Source organism: Cupressus sempervirens, chromosome 10 (assembly GCF_028749045.1).
Source record: "Cupressus sempervirens isolate cs-2001-9-10 chromosome 10, ASM2874904v1, whole genome shotgun sequence".
Lineage (NCBI taxonomy): Eukaryota > Viridiplantae > Streptophyta > Pinopsida > Cupressales > Cupressaceae > Cupressus > Cupressus sempervirens.
The window spans coordinates 378,775,769-378,795,722 of record NC_143127.1 but is presented as its reverse complement, the minus strand read 5'-3'; the positions used below and the strand labels follow the sequence as shown (position 1 = coordinate 378,795,722).

Below are 19,954 nucleotides of genomic sequence, written 5' to 3'. Positions count from 1 at the left end.
GTAATAATCTAATATTTGAGACCACTTAGTAAGTATGATAGTAAGTTCTTTGAATATACAATTCACACAAAGTCAAAACATCTTGATGTACTATTAGACCACATACATCTTTTGCCCACATAGTTTTGTCACACAAATTCTTGCTCATAACAACTTAACCAAAGACAACTTCATACTTGTAACAACTTGAACACAAACAAATTGACACTCATAACAACTCAACAAAGGAATAACATCTGATTTAAAACATTTAATCTACATATTATATTCAATATTCACACAAACTCAAACATCTTGATGTACTATTAGACCACATACATCTCTTGCCCACACAATTTTGTCACACATATTCTTGCTCATAACAACTTAAGCAAAGACACAATCATGCTTATAACAACTTGAACACAAACAAATTCACACATTCATGCTTATAACAACTTGAACACAAACAAATTGACACTCATATCAACTTAACAAAGGAATAACATCTAATTTAAAACATTTAGTCTACATATTATATTCAATATTCACACAAACTCAAACATCTTGATGTACTATTAGACCACATACATCTCTTGCCCACACAATTTTGTCACACATATTCTTGCTCATAACAACTTAACCAAAGACACATTCATGCTTATAACAACTTGAACACAAACAAATTGACACTCATAACAACTTAACCAAGGAATAACATCTAATTTAAAACATTTAGTTTACATACTATATTCAATATTACAACATCATGAAATGTAATATTTTTTGTTTTGATTGGGAACATGATAATCTCCCACAAAAATGCACCAAAGACAAAACAAAGTCAAACTTTTTTATTTTGCTTTTTTTTTTCCAAAATCACGAAAACACACTGAAATTATTTCTTTTTTTTTGCAATTTTCAACTACAAACTATGCAGATCATGAAGATCAAACATTGAAGTTTTCAAAAAAATCTCTAATATTTTCGATCTTTTGAAAATTGATCAATTGTACATTTTTGTGAGAGGATAGCTGCATCCAAATAACTCGACTGGCAACGTCTATACAGCCACGAAAATGTACTTCCATACGAAGGAGAGGACTTAGTTAATTTTTTAAAAAGTTAGAAAAAACAATGTAAAGGAAGTGCATTTTCGTGGCTGTATAGCCACGGGCAATTAGTAAAAGGGGAACCGTATTTAGCCAAAATATCTGAGGCGGATTTTAAAAATCATTCTAGAATCCAAAATATATTTTAAAACAAACCCCCAAAAAGTCCCTAACTCTTTTATTCCCTATCAAATTAAATGAAGGAAGAGAACGAATGTTTGACGCATGGATTATTGCCGACACGTGTCCGTCTCCTTCAGTGCCTCCCGTTGAAGGGCTGCACCCTGCGTATACAATAAGCTTGATAAATTCCAAGGACAAGAGACATTCAGAAGGGCGGGATAATTTCGATTACTGCAATGCAACGAGGTGTTTGAATGTGGAATTAAAGCAGCCGTTTTTGTGGTTTAATTTGGCTTAAAATGGACGGTTTTCTGTTCAGATCTTTAATGGTGTTTAGGGTTTTGAATGATAAGATTTCGGTCGGCTGAAGGCTGGTTTTTAATGCTTGTGATGTGACTGCCTTTACTGTGTTCCGGATTTTCAGCGAAGATTCATGAATTTTTGCCTTAATTGGCATCAGTAAATGTGTCACAGATCGGGCAGTTTTGAGAAGTGTTGTTAATTTGGGATTGGTTGAATTTGGGGCTGTCATTGTTGCTCGGTGAAGTTGTGGCAGGGTTGCCAGCTAAGGGTTTGGTTTTCATTTGGCGTTTAATGTTGCAGTTCGCAGTGCAGGGTCTGGCACCGCACGATTGGATATCTTTGATGGTAATGTTGCACTGAGATCGTGGCAGGTTTTGGAGAGCTTATAAGCTCGAGGGGTTGTGAAAGTTGCCGGATTTTGTTTGAAGGTAGTTAACATTTTGTGAAGGTGGAGGTTTTTGGCGAATTTGGAACCAATAGGAGACTTGGATTCGTCGAAGGATCAAAGTTTTGCTATGAGAGATTGTGGTTTGTGAGAGTTTGATAGTAAATTTGAATCGTAAATGTTTGAAAATCTTTAAAATTGAGGGGGATAGGATATTATCCATCTTTATCTTTTCTCGCAGAATATGTGGAAATCGGTGAGAAATTTGTAAACTAGAGGAATCCGAGGAAGCCATTGGATCGTGGAAAGCGTCTGTCTTGCTGAAAAACACAATGTGAAATTCCAGTTCACGTTTCCAAGATATTAGTGTATGCTGAGTCTTCGTGGGTTTAAGTGTATATGGAGGTAGAATCTAACACATCTTTGGAAGATATTGTGTGGTGGTAAAGTTCTGGCTTTTACTTTAGATCGTGAGGCGGAAATTTTGTGAGTCTCAGTAGCGTTGAAACCGACTCCGAAAATTAGGGTTAGACGTCCGGGTGTGAAATCTAAATAAAATCGTTTTCATTTTGCGCCAAGTGTCAAAAGATTTGTATACCTAGGGGAGTATTTCTCTAGCGAGAGGTTTGGGGTTTAAAGGAAGGCACTTTGGATAGTCGTTGAGGATGCAGGATAGCAGAGGAGAGTGTGATCGACCATGGGAAGAGCTCATACCAGATGCTCTCGCCCTGATTTTCAAAAAAATGTCGTTTCAGGAGATCCTCACGGTGGTGCCTGCAGTTTGCAAGTCGTGGAGGAAAGTTGTCTTGCAGCCAGACTGCTGGCAAGAGATCGATATGGAGGAATGGTGCCGGTCCCGTCACTGTACGCCAGAAACTTTGGAGAGAATGGTGGAGATGCTTGTCAACAGAACCCGAGGATCGATGCGCAAATTATCCGTGTATAGATTGGCTAGCGACCCAATCTTTGCCATGATTGCCAGCTAGTAAGTCGTTAATTATAATCTTTAACTTTTTCCTTTTGTCATTGCTGCACTCATAAGATAGCTCAAACCCCTCTAAATTCTTGTCTAGATTTGTTGAGAGGCCTCATTCACAATCCAGGGTGTGTTCAACTGCTCTTGATATATCTGCATATCTATGTTTTTCCTGAAGAAAGTATAATACAGGACCGCTGCGACTGAGTACTTGATACCTATTGGCAAACATCTAGTCCTGGATTTACCACGTCTGAGCTAGTCTATGATAATTCCTTGATATAAAATTAGTATGGTTGAGTTGTTCAGTTTAGACACTGGTTTTTGAAATCAGCCATCAAATATTCTGTTCTTATACTAGTCAATATGCGTTAATCAGCTAGTTATTTGAACTATTTTGCACTTGAGAAGAGATAATGACCGGTATGACCCATTCAGAATCTGAATTAGTCCTTGTTTACATTAGTTGGACTGTAAAGGTGTAGGAATGGTTGTTTTTAATCCGTCGCGAGGCTTTCAACATGTTTACGCAATAAGTAGTAGAAGATTTAGAATGTCTTCTGTAGAAGGGAGCAAGAAATGTGATGTGTCCTTGTTAAAATTTATGTAGGGCCGATTCGATGTTGTGAATAGAAATAAGAACAAAAATACATTGGAGAATCAACAAGTTAGATCTTCGTCAACTTGCAAGTAGGCTGGTAGGCTCGGAGTACAATCATTCCGGACATTCAGTTCTTTGTATTTCTTTATATGGTATTTTGCATGGAATTAAGGAGATCAAAAACTATGATCGGTGTCTTGAAATGTGTAATGGCGTTAAAGTTTATCTTGCTTTATCTATGTAGGGTGGCAATGAGGAAGGCTAATAATGATAATCTTGTGAAAAAAATAATATTGAATCGGTTGATTGTAATGCCGATTGATGGGAATGTAGAGTTCTTTTCGGTAGTCATGGAGATAATAACTACGTTGGGTTGTGCCGATTGATGAGAAATAGTGATCGAGCCTTGTGTTATATATAGAAATAAGAAAGGAGAATCTGTACCCTCTACATTTGCATGCAGGTTTTTGGGTTCTCAAAGTGTGGGGTCATTCTGGTCCCTTGTTCCGTGGATTTATATTTTTTTATCCCTTATGTGCAATGAAACAGAAAAAGGATATTATTTACGTGAATAAAATTAAGATTGATGGAGGTTCAAAATGTTTTTGCATTAGGAGAATAATTATAAGTCCGAGGCGGTCTGGTTTTATTTTTATTGGTAAAAGAAGTGAGGTGCACTGATAAACAAAAGAATTCGGGTTTTCTGAATCTGCAAGCTGTTTGGTATTCTCGGAGAGGATGGACTGTGACAAGCGATAAACAGCTGCCACTTAAGTTCTTATCTAAATATTTGGCACACTGTTGCTCTGGTCCATATAATTTTCAGAGATCATCTTTGGACTATAAGGTGGCCCATCCTTTGTGGTCATCAGGGATCATCCCTCTTGTACACCTTCTATCTCTCGGCACTGTGGATTCATATGTTTGAAGCGAGATGCTTGACCCTATTAATTACTCCCTTTCGTTTGGCCCTTTTTAGCCTTAAATGTAGTTTGAAATACTCTCTCTGTTTTTTGAATTGAAGACACTGAACATTTCTAGTTGTTGGATTCCCCTTAAATCCATTTGTCGTATTTGAGTCCTATTGAAGGTTGTTGGTCATCTGAGAACCATAATATGAACTCGTTATTCCTTTTCCAGCACTTGCATTCTTCTGCCCTTGATTTTACCAAGAGTGATTGATATGAACATAGGATCTGCAATTGGGAAATGGTGTTTCTTTTGTGTTTTGGGCTTTGTTGAGTGTGAAACTAAATGTATGAAGTATATTACAAGAGAGAGAGGTAGGCAGTAAAGTTTGTTGATTTGCCTTTTTATATGTGTCGAAGTGATGATTTATATCTATGATTATGTTTCTGCAGTTCTAATAGTCTTCAGGCCCTGCGCATGCCTATGAGTGAAGTCACAGATTCTATTGCTACACAAGTTGCTCCCAAACTGGCAAACTTGACCTATTTGGATATTAGTTATTGTGAGAAGATTACTTCTTCTTCCTTGGAGTCTCTGGGGAAGCACTGCAAGTTCCTCACACGTCTGAGCAGGAATATGCATCCACAAGGCACTGTAGGTCAAGATCCCAAGGATGATGAAGCATTTGCCATTGCTAACCACATGTCTCGCTTGAAGCATTTGGAGTTAGCTTATGGTCTTCTCACCGATGCAGGTATGGAGGCCCTATTAAGTATGTGCAAGGAGCTGGAACACTTGGATATCCGGGGCTGTTGGAAAGTAGCAATGCAGGATTCCCTTGCTGATCGGTGCTGTAAATTGAAGAGCTTTTTAGGCCCTGTGGTTGATGATTCAGATTGTTATGATCTAGAAGATTACCACTCATATGATGATGAATATGATTCTATGTCAGAATATGATTATGACTACTATCCGAGGGACTATGAAGAAGAACTTGATGAATATGGAAGTGATGATGCATGGGATGAAGAACTTGATGGGGTTCAGCTGAGAGTATATGATGGTACTGTCTCAAATGACAGTGATGATAGCAGTGATTGGCCAACGTCTCCACGGTCTTAATGTCCCAGCACAGGATGCAAGTCTCTCCAGATCTGCTCTGATGTTTTGGATTCTATCTTGATTTAATGCTTGCTAATTTTTCAGTTTATTCATAGATTACCTTCTAAGTGATTTGGGAATGATAAGCTTTTGAAAAGGAACGGAGTAACGACTTGTTAACATGAATGGAATGCTGGAGAAACTCTTACATGGATGGAGATGAATCTGTAAGATTGTATGTATCTTGATGAAATGATATCCTGGGAAGAAAGGCCTCAAAAGTTTCAAGGAATCTAATGGCTTCTTATGGTTCTTTTTATTTGTGAAGGTTTGGCGGTTTCAAATATGTATTAGCAGCATTTGTTTTTGCTCCTTAGAGCAGGCTATGGATTGTGTATTTCATTGTTGAGTTGAACTGTTCTGTTGTAAATGATCAACTGGTAAATTTTTTGTTATCTTTTCTTACTCTCTGCATTGCAGATTATGTTTTCTGTATTATATAGAGCAGCCTAGCTTCTTATGTATCTTTTCAAAGCAGTATGTTGCTAAGGATGGACCCTCAGATAGGTTTCCTTTGATGAAGTTTGATTGTCTTCCATATGTGAGATAGAATATATAAATTTCATTTTAATCAGGCTTGGAAAGTAAAACAGGCATTTGTGTATGTTCTCAATATGTTGATAATTCACTTTCAATATTTCAGTTCATTATGATATGCAGTCTCATATATAACTATAGGTCTATTTATGTTTATTAAATTTATAACAATAATTTCTTTTCAATTTGAGTAATTTATTCGAGTCAATATTTGGTTCGTTCATATCATATAGCCTTTTGTCTCTCATTCATGTGTAACCTAAGAGTCCTTGTGAGTGTATGCTTGTGTTTCCGTATACGAAGTGTTCAAATTTTATCCTCTTTCTCCCGGTAAAAGTGAAGAACCTAGGTGTATCGACTAATTTGTTAGTGGTATAATAACATGGCAGCCTACTGTTAAAAATGGACCAATGGATCTGTATATTGTGAGCACATGTACCGTTACTGTTATTGGCATAATTGTCTATAACTATCCTGATATAGTCCCACCCTAATTTTTGGGTTTGCTCCCGGTCTTTTGCAGCCTCAAACCTAATTAAGCATGGGCTATGTGGTAAACCTCTCTCTCCCCACACATATATGATTTAATAGCATTAATGAGATAATAGATGTATGTTAGGCTATAGTTCTGGTTAGTGTAGATGCAAATGAAGTACCAAGCTTGTTTATGTAAATGAATGTAAAATGAACTTTTAATGCCCTGGGGATAGAATTGTCAGTTAGTTTGTATTTGGTTTGAATCCGTTTGCACACTTTGCAAGCAATTCAAAACCACTAATTCTGTCAATATCCAGTTTCTCTACATTATTTGAGAAGACAGTTACAGACTTGAGGCTTTTGCTATTTGTATAGCGAAGCTTTTCGTACAACCAGTTAGTTTGTTTGTATTTAGTTTGAATCAGTTTGTACCTTAAGTAGGCAATTCAAAACTACAAATTTTGTCAGTACCCAGTTTCTCTAAATTATTTGAGAAGAGGGTTTCAGACTTGAGTTTTCTATTTCTATTTCGAAGCTTTTCTACAATTTGTAGGTGTCTGTAGTGTCTTAAATAGTGGCTGTCATCTGTTATGTATAGAATGGACATTTCATTTTGATAAACAGATGGCTAGAGGTGCTTCTTGTGGTATGCTAGTGATGTTTTCGAGATCCTAACTACATCATAATAGGGCGAGTTGATAACAAAACCCTTTAAAGTAAATTTGACGGCCATTTACCTCAGTTACCGGATTTGTGTCCTAGAACCAGGATCCGGATTCAGATCTGAGCTGGATCCGGATTCGTGCTGATCTAGGTAGGATCCTTGTTTTACAGAGTTGATTTATCCGGATTTGCGGCCTGCAAATTCAGACGATTCCACTATGTAAAATAAGGATCCTGGATTTGCGGCCTGCAAATTCGGACGATTTCACTGTGTAAAACAAAGATCCTGCCCGAATCAGCCCGAATCCTCAAGGATCCAGCACCCGCGAATCCGGACGAATCTGCTGTGTAAAACAAGGATGCTGCCCGAATCAGCACGAATCCTCAAGGATCCAGCGCAAATCCTGCCCGTGAATTCGGACGATTCCACTGTGTAAAACAAGGATCCTGCCTGAATCAGCACGAATCCTCAAGGATCCAGCACGAGCGAATCCGCTGTGTAAAACAAGAATGCTGCCTGAATCAGCACGAACCCTCAAGGATCCAGCACAAATCCTCAAGGATCGACAGGCAGGCCAAGGTTGTAAGTGGGTCTAACTTATTTAATATGACGATTGAAATATGTTTTTTGCTTTCTAACCCTAAAATGACCCTTTTATTTCACATCCAGAAACAGTTCACCTCAAATTTGCTCTCTATTTTGCTCTCTCATTGTATATTTCTCTTTTATATATATATATATACACACACACGAATACTAATTGGAAAAAAAAATCGCGAATCCACGGATCCGATTTAAGTGTCTGAATCGGATTTGTATCCCAAATCGGTAACTAAGCTGTTTACATGGCAAACATTCATATCACCAAAATTATACGCAAATCTATCGAGAAGTCTAGTTAAATAACATATATATCTTAAAAACTGGATTATATTATATTTAAAGGATGTCAAGAAATATCAAGTTCAATATGTGCATTTTAACCTGACAGAAATGCAATATGGTGTCTTGAGATGACACCCCTTAGCATCTTTTAGATAAAATGCATTCAGGCTAAATCATGTTACAAAAGGAAATGAAAAAGTCCACTACGAGACAAAAGGGTTCAATCTTCCTTGCATAACATAAGATGAACATTAAAGTTTGTAAATGTCCAATAATGTCAGGTGTAGGTCTCTATATTATGTTCTGGAGCGCACGAGTTCAAAGAGCAACTTCACATAGGAAGGGACCGCATCTTTTGGTTTCACTTTTTGGAAAAATGGACAGATAAGGGAACCGGGTTTTATCTATATGTAGCAGTTGTGACACTACAAATGTGGAAAACTATTATATTAGAATTATTATCTAGTACCGAAGGGAACTTCTATTTATAAATTGGACATCTTATGGTACCAAGGGGAACTTTCCAACCTGATGTTTTGGCAGGCGGATGTAAATCCCTTAGGTTTTTATTGTTGTTTTTATGGATTAGATGTATGCTTGTATTGCAGCAAGATCAAATCCTCTAGGGTTTTATTGTTGTTGGTATGGAGTTGACTTATTCTTATATTGGCTATGTGAAAAATGTTGTAGCATGACTCGTAAAGACCACCATATGGCGGCTGCTCACCATACAGTGAAATACCGTAAAGGTGAGTCTACATGTCGGCAGGATCAAATCCCCTAGGGTTTTATTGTTGTTGGTATGGAGTTGACTTATGCTTATATTGGTTATGCAAAAAATGTTGTAGTGTGACTTGTACAGACCACCATATGGCGGTTGCTCACCATACAGTGAAATACCGTAAAGGTGAGTCTACATGTTGGCTGCTTGGACAGATCAGAGCCCAGCCCACGTTTGGTGAAACTCCTTCCTGTGTATTGTGCATGGTGAGATCCAGTCCTGGTGCAGTGAGATCCAGACTCACAATAGATGTACAATGATGCCTGTGGAGTAGTATCCACGGTGTGGTGATGGTCACACACAGTTCTGTGGTGACTGCTGGATGGATGAATGGAAAGGGTGAGCTTATTGACCATTTTGTGAAGTGATGGTTCGCATAATAACATAATGAATTGCGGTAGGTTAAATTTCTGTGGCATTTGTTGGAAATGGTGGTGAAATGTTGGGTAGATTGTAGCACAATCTGAGCCTGCGCAAAAATCTGTTGTTAATTGTATGTAACATTGTTTACAGTAATACAACAAGAGCAATTGGGTTTTTGGTGAGTTTTTTTCCCAAAAGGTTTTTCCCACGTGAAATTTGGTGTTTCTCTGTGTCTTGTATGTCTGTTATTTTCTATGCTCTTGTGTTCCTGTTTAATTGCTCATCCTAATTTTCTGAAACTGTTAAAAGGTTGCTTTTGTTTACTTTCCTGAGAATTTTGGGGTTAAGAAACTATTTCCGCAAAAAAAAAAAGCAAGGCTGCTTTGAAAGCATAGAAAAATATTTAAAGATATTAGGCTACTAAAAGGAACATTGTTGTCTATTGGATTTTGATTGACAGATGGAACTACTTTCAAGACACGTGGAGGATGAGATAAGTAAAACTAGAGAAAACAGAGTCAAATATACAACCAACATGTGATCAACAAAATCTCTTTTGCTTAGCTATATGGACAACTCTGAGACAACTTTTGTTTGCCTTAAATGCCAACTCATTTGGATTTGAGAATTTGAGTAGGGTCTTTCAACTGATCCTGTGGCTTGTAATTAAAGAATAAGTTACTGGACATTTCAATACCATTTGGTTTTACAGTTGAGCTTCTACTCAGACACAACACCACTCTTTTCCAGCATTTCTCTGGATCATTGTCAAAAGTTGATGTACATTAATTTTTTTTTGTGGTGTAAAGGCTATAATCCTCTGGAAGTGTAGTGGGAGGAAACTTTGAGGCTGAAGAAAAATAAGTTGGATTTTGTTTGGTTTATCTATTTTGAAACCTGAAGTGTCTTTGGTTGGAAGACTGTCAGGTTTGTCATTCTTTAACAATGTTCTACTCGTGTTCTTTATTCAGTGTTCGATACTGGTAAGTAGACTAGTTAGATTTCCACACAGGTTGAGGTACAACCACGGTCTATTCATCTAGTGATAGCTAAATACCAAGCTAAGACGAGTTGTGAGAATTGACAAATCTATATGTACAAATTTATAGATTGCAAATCCTGGAAGATGAGTACAGTGCCAAAATCAAAGGTAGTATGAAGGAGGGCAAGGATAGCAGTTTCTTAAAGGGCTATGTTGAATGTGAAAGTGGTTTGGTAGATTACCTTGGAGAGAGTAAAAATTGCTCATTCTTCTTATGTATTGTGGCAGTGTGTTGATTTGTATCTGTGATTATTTGTTTGCAGTGCTCATAATCTAGAGGTCTTGCGCATACCGATGAGTGAAGTAACAGATAAAATTGCTATCCAGGTGGCTCCTAGATTGGCAACTGTAACGTACCTGGATATCAGTTGGTGTGAGAAGATAACTTCATCTTCATTGGAGATCCTGGGGGAACACTGCAAGTTCCTCACCCATTTGATCAGGAATATGTATCCGTCATTCACGGTGGGGCGAACCCCAAAAGACGATGAAGCATTTGCTATTGCTAAGCACATGTCTTGTTTGAAGCATTTGGAGCTGTCCTACGGGTTGTTCACTGACTTGGGCATTGGAGCCATTTTAGACATGTGCAAGGTGTTGGAACACTTAGAAATCCGAGGCTGTTGGAATGTAGCTATGCAGGACTCCCTGGCCGAGCGCTGTTGTGAGTTGAAGGTCTTTCTGGGCCCTGTTGTTGATGACACCGATTTCTCTGACCAAGAAGATTACGATTTATATGATGATGATTATCTGTCCTACCTTGATCATGACTACCATCAGTGGCTTAATGAAGAGGACTTAGATGAAAACAATGACCAGTGGGATGAAGACGACTTAGATGAAAACATTGAGGAGTGGGATGAAGACCTTGATGGTGTACAGTTGGGAGTAGATGAGGGCACTGTCTCAAATGAAATCGATGGCAATGATGAGTGAAAACTCATAGCACTGTACTGTCCCTGTGTGGTATGGAAGCACTACAAGCAATGGGGTTTACAGAATACACATCTGGCTGTTGGATTTTGTACATTTATGTTTGTGTGTTTCGAAAGATTTTTCTCTGAAGTAGAAATCCATTGTGGAACATGGAGCCCTGAGAAGGAACTTATGACAACTTGTAAGCATAAGTATTGTAAAGATGCAAGATTAGGTTGGACTGCTAGTCAAACTTTACATAGGCCTGTAAAGATGCAAGTCTAGGTTGGAGTGCTAGTCAAGATCAACATAGGTTGATGTGAACTTGCGAGATGGTGATGTTTGATTTAAAGGTAGTCTTTAACAGAAAATCCTTGAAGTTTCAAGTCACAACTCTCTGATTAGTCTTTCGATTTGACGAGTTTTGGTAGTTTCTGCTTTTGAATTACTAGATTACATCTTTTATCTTAGGAGGATTCAACTGGCAATTTTAATCAAATCGTGGATCTTCACATTGGTGGCAAGGTTTTTTATTTCCCGATGTTCTTTTTTTTTTGTCAAGGCGAAATGAATCGCCACGGGGTCAATCTTTTGATTTTTTCTCAGATGTTCGGTTTATGTGAAATTGAAACATAATTACTTATTTAATCAGTATTGAAAAACAGAATAGATGTGGATATGCATGTTTTCCAATATGAAATATTACGTTGAGTATTCTCATTTGAATGTGATGATACCAAGTCTTTTCACTATAATATGTAAAACTCAGATGTAACTAGAACCCCAATTTGGGCTTCTCAGTGCAAGCTTATATGTAACTAATGCTCCTTTGTAGTGAATTGTTTATACGATTTTTAAACTTTACGATATTGGGTGCGCCTTTGTAATTCCTGAAGATTCTTGCATGTCGATTTCTGCGACTTGCTCCATGTACGGTTAAAAGATGAATTGTCGTGTGACTATTACGTTGGGAGTGGCCTCCATTCCTCGGAAGATTGTTTTACCTTTTACCAAATAATCTTTTTGGGGTTAACGTTCGTGGGTCAACAACATTACTACACAAGCACATCAAACATTTATATTGAAGATTCAATAGTAGATTAATATTGATGATTCAATAGTAGATTTTGGTTTTTATTGTGCATGTACGCTTCGGGTGAGCCATCATCTTACAATTTATCTTCTGCAGTCTGTCACGTCTTTATGTGACCCTGGAGTGGGATTTGAAATGTTGATCTAAAAAATACAGAGTCAAGCTCAGAAGCTCCTATGATGAAAATCAGCATGCAAAGATGTGCTCCTACCTACCTTTTTCTCACCACTATTCAATGTTCATTAAAGCCTCAAACAGAGTAAAATTAGTTATAATAACAAAATGCAGGTTCCATATGAATATGTCTGCATCTAAAACCTTAGGTTCGATATGAATATATCTGTGAAAGAAACGTGTCGAGGTACCATGAGGTTAAAAAGATTGCCTGTAAGATGCTTTTTTCCTTGGTCATTTTCTTCCAATGACGTACAGGGCTACACAATTCCTAAGTTACATGAAGTCCTTAAAGCACCATTGAAACGGAACCAACCCTATTTGAAGTTTAATACCCTACATTCTAAATATTCTCGAGTTCCCAAATAAAGAGCAAATTCTTATGAACAAAACATTGGCTCCAAACTAAGCACGTCACACAATTAAGTCTATTGATGATAGATAGGAAGGTTGACTCAACGTGTAACTAGAATGAAAACATGATTTGAAAAATCGCCTCTAGTCATGCAAGATCTTTCAATCTTTCGAGTAGATGCCCCTGGAAAAACAATCGTTTTGCCATCTACTCATCAAAGCAAAAGAAGATGAAAATTATAGACCTCGTTTTACTATCCAAAATTAACTAGTGTGAACGTAGGCACATCTTCATTGAAATCTGCGGCAGGAAGATTTGTACCTCCCAATTCTGAATCTCTTTCTCAATCTTTGATTTGGTCAATCACAGCCTCACAGCCTCGATCGTTGACCTCTTCATGACACAATCGGTCATTTTCACAAGCTCTAATTATTCATAGCCTTTTCAGGCATGAAAAGTATAGACCTCGTTTTAGTATCCAAAACTAACTAGTGTGAAAGCATTATCTTCATTGAAATCTTCGAAATCTGCGGTAGGAACCTGTTTTGAGACGGATTCAGAGAGATATATATTGCCCCATTTTTTATGACAACTTTTGGGTCCTCTTGTCCTAGGTGAGCCATATCAATGGCTCATACTGTGTTTATTAAGTTCTTCAATCTCTATATATTTGTTGTTTTAATGCATCCTCTCACAATCTGTCTTTTCATCGCTTTGGTGCTGCTATGAGTCTTCCTCATCATTGATATCCTTATCCCCAAAAACTGTAAAGGATTATCATTAGACACATTGTGGGAAATAGGCATCATCACCATCTTGTTGGGGCAAGGCACTAGTATCGTTTGAAGAACGAATGAGTTTTTCCGATGTGAGTTTTATGGTACTACTAAATTGTATTCCAAATGAAACATCAAATCTCTGAATATCTTGAATAAGGATGTGTATATGCCAAACAATGTACATGGATTGCGTGATCAAATGAGACCACCTCAAAGTTCTTCAAAGTTCCTTCTACGGACTTTATTATAATGATAATCTGTTGGATATCGTAGACTTAAGTTGTTTAATCAATATATTTCAATTGCTTTAATTTCTTCAAACCAAACAAACTATAAAGGGAAAGGGTTTAGGAAATCTCATTTAATCCTCTTAGGCTTAGTTTAGCCATTGCCTCTAACCAAGGTAGTGTAATCTCCTAACATAAATATGAGATGTTCAAAATATTACCATTCCATTAAGACCATGGATTGATGCATACAATTGTGCAAGTGATAAATAAACTAAGCTTATGATTATTCTAGTTAACCATGCAAAACAAACTTACAATCAACAAGAACTGGTGGTATGTTCTAAGTGAGTTCACTAGAGATGCATCCATAATCACTTCCATTCAATTGAACATTACTTCTAAATGTCTAAACAATATGAAATAAAATCCTAATTTAAGCGAGGAGATATACAAACTAGACAAATACAAGTAATTCACCATGAAGACAAAGATGTTGGAAATATAAGGTAGGCAAGGTTATTGAGAGGGGAGGGGTGAATCGGGAACCAATAAAACTTTATCTTACTTCACCAATTAATCTTTCATATAATAATATGATCTAATTGCATACATGAAAGAATGAAAGCAAATAAACATTCATAACGTTTTGAAACAAGATATGGTGACTTAGAAACCTTCCAATTAGAAAGTAGAACTGGGGTGGGGATGATATCCACAAACTTTAGTACTACAGTATAAAGTTAATCTGTTAAGGCTTACAGTTAACCACTTCTGGTGATCTGCTATGTTAGGAGCAATAAGGACTATGAGGTCCACCTTGTCAAAGAATTAAAAAAACATACAATGAAGTATGTAGTCGGTTAAGAGATTTAGCAAAGACTGTTAAGTCTACCATGTTAAAGGATTTGACTAATGCACATGTTAGGATGAACTAGTGGCTAATCTCTGATCTGCAATTTTAATATGCCGGTTGAGATTCTTTGAATTACAATGATCACCTGACTATGATAGATAATACCTTGCTGCCCCTTATACTGCTTGTAGCCTTCTCTAATTTGCACTTTTGCTCATCATATTCGCTCTCACATATCTTCTTTGGATATGATACAATGTAATACACATATACCATTCCAATTTACAACTTACTGGAGTTGGCTACAATACCAATTTTATCATAATTTACAAAGTCGGTCCAACTTTTGTAACTCGGGTTCTAAAGACAAACTTGGTGATGCTTTGAAATACAACAATCATTGTCAATGCTTGACAATTTTTGGCACTTGGTTGAACTTGAAGCTCGGTCCATACTCATCACTTCTAAGTAGTTTGTACTCGGTCAACATTGTGTGACTTGATGAACTCTGAGAAACTCAATAGCAACTAGATCACTCGGTTGACACTCCATGACTTGTCAACATTAGATCCACTTTGTTAACCTTGTGAGCTCGATAGATATTGTTGGACTTGGTTAACACTACAGAGCTCAGTGAACACTACAATCCTCTTCACTTCCATTGACTAGCTTGGTAGCCTCTACTACGCTTGGTTTGCACTGAACTTTGTCTTTGCAGCTTGATAAACGTACAGTGTAGCTTGGCAAACACTACAAACTGACTCAGGTGCTCGGTAAACACTATATTCTGACTACTTAGTTCACTAACAACTTAATCACTTGATTAATAATGCAAACTAAATGATAAGCTCGATAGCAATTGTAGAGCTCGGTAGTAATGTAACCTATTTACTAAGTGTTGTCACTGATGGACAAATTGACCTTTATGTCAACAATCTCCCCCTTTGGCATCAGTGACAAAAACACTTATAAAAATAAAATAAAAAAATTTGATCATTCAAAACTGTAAGTCAAAACTTCCTTTACCAACATTCTTCAACTCAATTTTGACTTCCATCTGCTATGCCTCGGTAACACACTCTATTTTTCTGATTTTTCAAAATTGCTTTTGTAAATGTAATCCTTATTCATACTACACTATACTGTTCCCCCATTTATATATCTCCCTTATATACATACATATTATAGTATACTTTTCCTCCTTTATATACACTACTCCCCCTTTTTGACATAAATGCCAAAAGTGTATAATAACTATATGTTAATACCAAAATGTGACGAGAATTCAGATTGTACTTTCAGAATAAGGACCATTGTCTTGTCCTAATTTTCTTGTAGTACCTTGCTTGCATGCAATGCAATCTGAACTTCTGTTGATAATTCCATCATGTGATCAACTATGAAGAAGTTGTTATCACAAATGAGTGTCTTTACATGTGCAATATGTTTCCGCGATGCATCCATGTTTCGAAGAATCATGCCTTGGATTTTTGCAAGTGTGGCCTTGATCCTGGCTTCTTCCTTCAATAGTTCTACCTGTAGATTGGTCAGATATCTGATCTTTGTATAATGTGCAGAGCTATGGCTTGGGTCAAGTGATAACTGGTGTGCACTTACCTTCATATCTTCGTCTATCCTAGATAATTTCTCCTTGATATCCTTGGTAAAGATAGATGTGTCATTTAATTTGACAAATAGTGATATAACATTATTGACAGAGGTTTCTAATGAACCAAGAATAGTAGCTAACTCTACTTGATCTATTGCAATTCTTTGTGCAACTTGTTCTAATACTTTGTTTTCAAATTTCCTTTTTGCTCTTTGAAGTAACTTCTCTTGTCCATTCAAGTCTTCATTGAATTTGTGGACAATATTTGTTAATTGATCCAAAATAGGTTGAGTGCCATCAACCTCAATACTTAGAGCATAAACAAATATCCTCTTTAAGTCTTCAAAAACTTGGTTTTCTTTCTTCTTCTCTTCTCTAAGCTTCTACTACTTAGCTCTCTTCTTCAGTAATTCACCCATGGTGTTCATTTGATTAGCAGTGAGGGTAGAGATATCCTAATTTGGAATAACTATGTCCTCATTGAGATCAACAAATTTTTTTTCTTTCAAAATGGTGGAAATAATTTGTTTCCCCTTGTCCAGGACTTCAGTATTCGGTTGAGACTCTTTCTCATATGTCATTGTACTTGCTATAGATACATTTGGAATAGAAGTAATAGTTGAAAATGATGGACTAGCAATAAAAGTTGAAATGACACTAACAATATGAATACTTTGTTGTTGCTTGGTCAAGCTTGACGATGGAGGACCTTGTTGCTCGGCAGATGAAGTACTGGGCACTTCTGTCATTGTAACATATAGTTGAATAGATTTAGAGATTGGTTGGGTGCTTGGTGTAGCACTATTATCCACAACCAACTCGGTAGAAACTATCTCTGAGCCAGATTACACTAAGGCCGTGCTCAGAGAGTGAGGAAATGAGGCCACGACTGTTGCTGCAATTTTCTCTGCATCAGTCTCCTCAATACCTTGTATCTCTGCAAGATTTCCTCCAGTAGCTTCCTGTTCTTCCTCCTCATCATCCAGATTAACATCATCTTTTATTTCTATGTCCTCTTCCTCCTCCTCCTCATCCTTGTCATCAACATGTACAATGAAGTCACTAGGTTGATGCAATTTTTAAATGTTTTTCCATGTAATTGTGGCTGCATTCACTACATTTCAATGTCTTTCATCAATATCATACATGTGTTGAATTTAAGAGTGAACTTCTCTTCATTTTTCTTCATTTCCTTGTTATTGAGACTTGACATCAATTGTCTCAAGGTATGTTCATAGATGTCCTTGACATCTTTTGTGCATTTGCCCATCTTGGCTTTATTACTTGTGTAAGTTCATTAGAAATCTACTATGCAAGCTGATCTGGTAAGTACTTCTATTTGCCCAATTTCGACATAAGCATGTCCTCAATCTGCTTTTTCTCATCTACATTCCTGGTCTCATAATTGAGAGATTTGAAATTTTCCATGCTAGCTCCTCCTTCCATTTCCTTTAATCTTTCTTGAAGTGTAGGTGGAGATCTCTTAAATATTATTTGCTCGGCTTCATCTTCACCTAACTTCAATTTCTTCCTTGACTTGGTTGCCCTTCTAGTGAATACAACACGGGATGACTTGACAGGTTTAGTTATGATAACCTTTCCTTTTTTGCTGAGAGGCTGTTCATCCTCAGATTTTGCTTCTTCTTCTTCATCGTCTGCATCATCTTCTTTAAGATCATCACTTTTTCCCTTGGTGAGCATTAGAGGGGAACTTTCTTGTTTTGTGCCTTTTAGTATCTTTTCTACTCTTCTCCTTCCTTTGTTCATTACCTAAGGTAGCTTAATCTCAAGCTCTATTCTTGCCTTAGCTTCATCATATGTGTTGAAGTATGTAGCTTTGGGATCCACAAGGTCATTCAATAGAGCCTCTATGATATCCTTGGTGTCATCGATGTTAACCTCATACTCTAGAGGTTTAACCCATGCCACTCTAGGTTTGACTGCTTGAATATATACTTTGTCACAGTCCACCATGAAACATGTATCATCTTTGTAATCTTCAACAAGTTTTTTGGGGATCCTATATCTATTATTCATCTTCTCCTTGAATGTTTCAAAGTAGTTAGCCATGATACTTTCAAAATTTTCACTTATCTCTGCTATATACTCATTAATTTGATACAAAACAGGAACATCTTTCCTCCATACTATTGTACCTTTGGAAGGGAAATTTTTTTGAATAAAGAAGAATAAACATGTTAGAAGAGATCCAAACTTACATGGATTGTTCTTTCATCCTTTGATGCTCTCCATATTCTTGTTGAACTGATTCAACAATAACTCGGCAAGGTCGAAGGATAGGTAATTCTTCACAACCTTGTAAGCGAGATCGACAACTTCACATGATACACTATTTAATCTTCTCGAACTGTAAATCTTATGTGCAATGATATGAATGCTAAATTTCAATTCCATGTTCGTTACATTGCTAATCTTCATTCTTCTTCTATCCCACTCAACAAGAGTTTGCATTTCCAATTCTACCCGACCTAGGGCTTTAGTTGTCTTTGCTTTATTAAGCATTGGGAGTCCAATGATTCTATGAATCATTTTCTTAGTAATCTAAATAGGTTGCTCCAACCATAACTGTCCATTATGTACACAACTCAGAATATATCGCATCTATTTGACCTGGAAGTCTCTTGGCATATGAGAGATATGAGTCAACCCCTTGGTTTCCAAGTGATGATGTTCGGCTTTCAATGCACCATCCACACATAATTCCCTGAATGCTTCATTCATTTCTAGGGTTTCGAGTTCTTGGATTGAGCAGTGATAAAAAGAATGGATGTCATGCATGAGTAATACCTCAGGCGAAATTTGAGATTGTGCACCAGTTGGGTCAAGCACCTCTGTAATCGCTGGACTTGAAGTTTGGTGCCTTGCAATCAACTCCACAAACTAACATTTTAGAACCTTTCTTGTTTTTGCTGCTAGAAGATGCCATTGCTAGGTAGGGTTTTTGAAAACTTCAAAAATTTTGAACAACAAATATTTAAATCGTTTGGAGGCTCTGGATTTGTTTTTTACAAAAAACTCTAGAAATTCATAGTGAAACAATGCCTTCGTTTTCTTCCTTTTAACAAATTTCCATCTTTCAATCACCATTAATGCTTTGTACACTCAGTGACAGGCTGTCCTCCACTCGGTTTAGTCTTTAATGCTCAGAAGACATCTACAGTTGAGTAGAGTCACCATCACTTGGTAGGAACTACCAACTTGAGTCTGCATCAATATGTAACCCGACCTTTCTCGGTAAGGTCTTTTGCTTTCCATTATGTTTGGGGATCCCTGTGCATCTAGAATGCTGATTGGATTGTTCTTTCTGTTGGCTGGAATTGATGTTAGATTACTTCTTTTGAATCACAGTTCCAGTGATCTCCGTAGGAACTAAGTTGAAATGATTGAACCACCCAACTCATTGACTTGGGTGTCATTCACTTCATAATCTTGGTTTGCATTCTCTGGAGATTTTGGTACCCATTGCTGCCTCATTTGTTTTATGATATTGTTAGCTTTGACTTTCTTTTCATCTTCAATTTTACTTGTGTTCATACGGTGTTTGACAAGATCTCCAAGTTCTGTACAGATAAAACATCTCTTAGTAGTGTCTCTTTTTCTAATTTGATGTTCTACACAGTTTGCTCC

The 19,954-nt window shown here is 37.0% G+C and overlaps 1 protein-coding gene across 2 annotated transcripts; it reads left to right on the top strand.

Moving 5' to 3' along the window:
• The first annotated feature begins 1,415 nt into the window (after positions 1 to 1,415).
• LOC149534253 (F-box protein FBW2-like) lies at positions 1,416 to 11,606 on the top strand. Of its 2 annotated transcripts, none has more exons than XM_089807246.1 (2): positions 1,416 to 2,887; positions 10,562 to 11,606. In XM_089807246.1, exons 1-2 carry the CDS (start codon positions 2,568 to 2,570, stop codon positions 11,232 to 11,234), a joined length of 993 nt encoding a protein of 330 aa, XP_089663372.1. In that variant the 5' UTR covers positions 1,416 to 2,567; the 3' UTR covers positions 11,235 to 11,606. The 2 variants fall into 2 exon arrangements, with proteins under 2 accessions (XP_089663372.1, XP_089663373.1); XM_089807247.1 differs by lacking the exon at positions 10,562 to 11,606 and adding an exon at positions 4,841 to 5,944.
• The last annotated feature ends 8,348 nt before the right edge of the window (positions 11,607 to 19,954 follow it).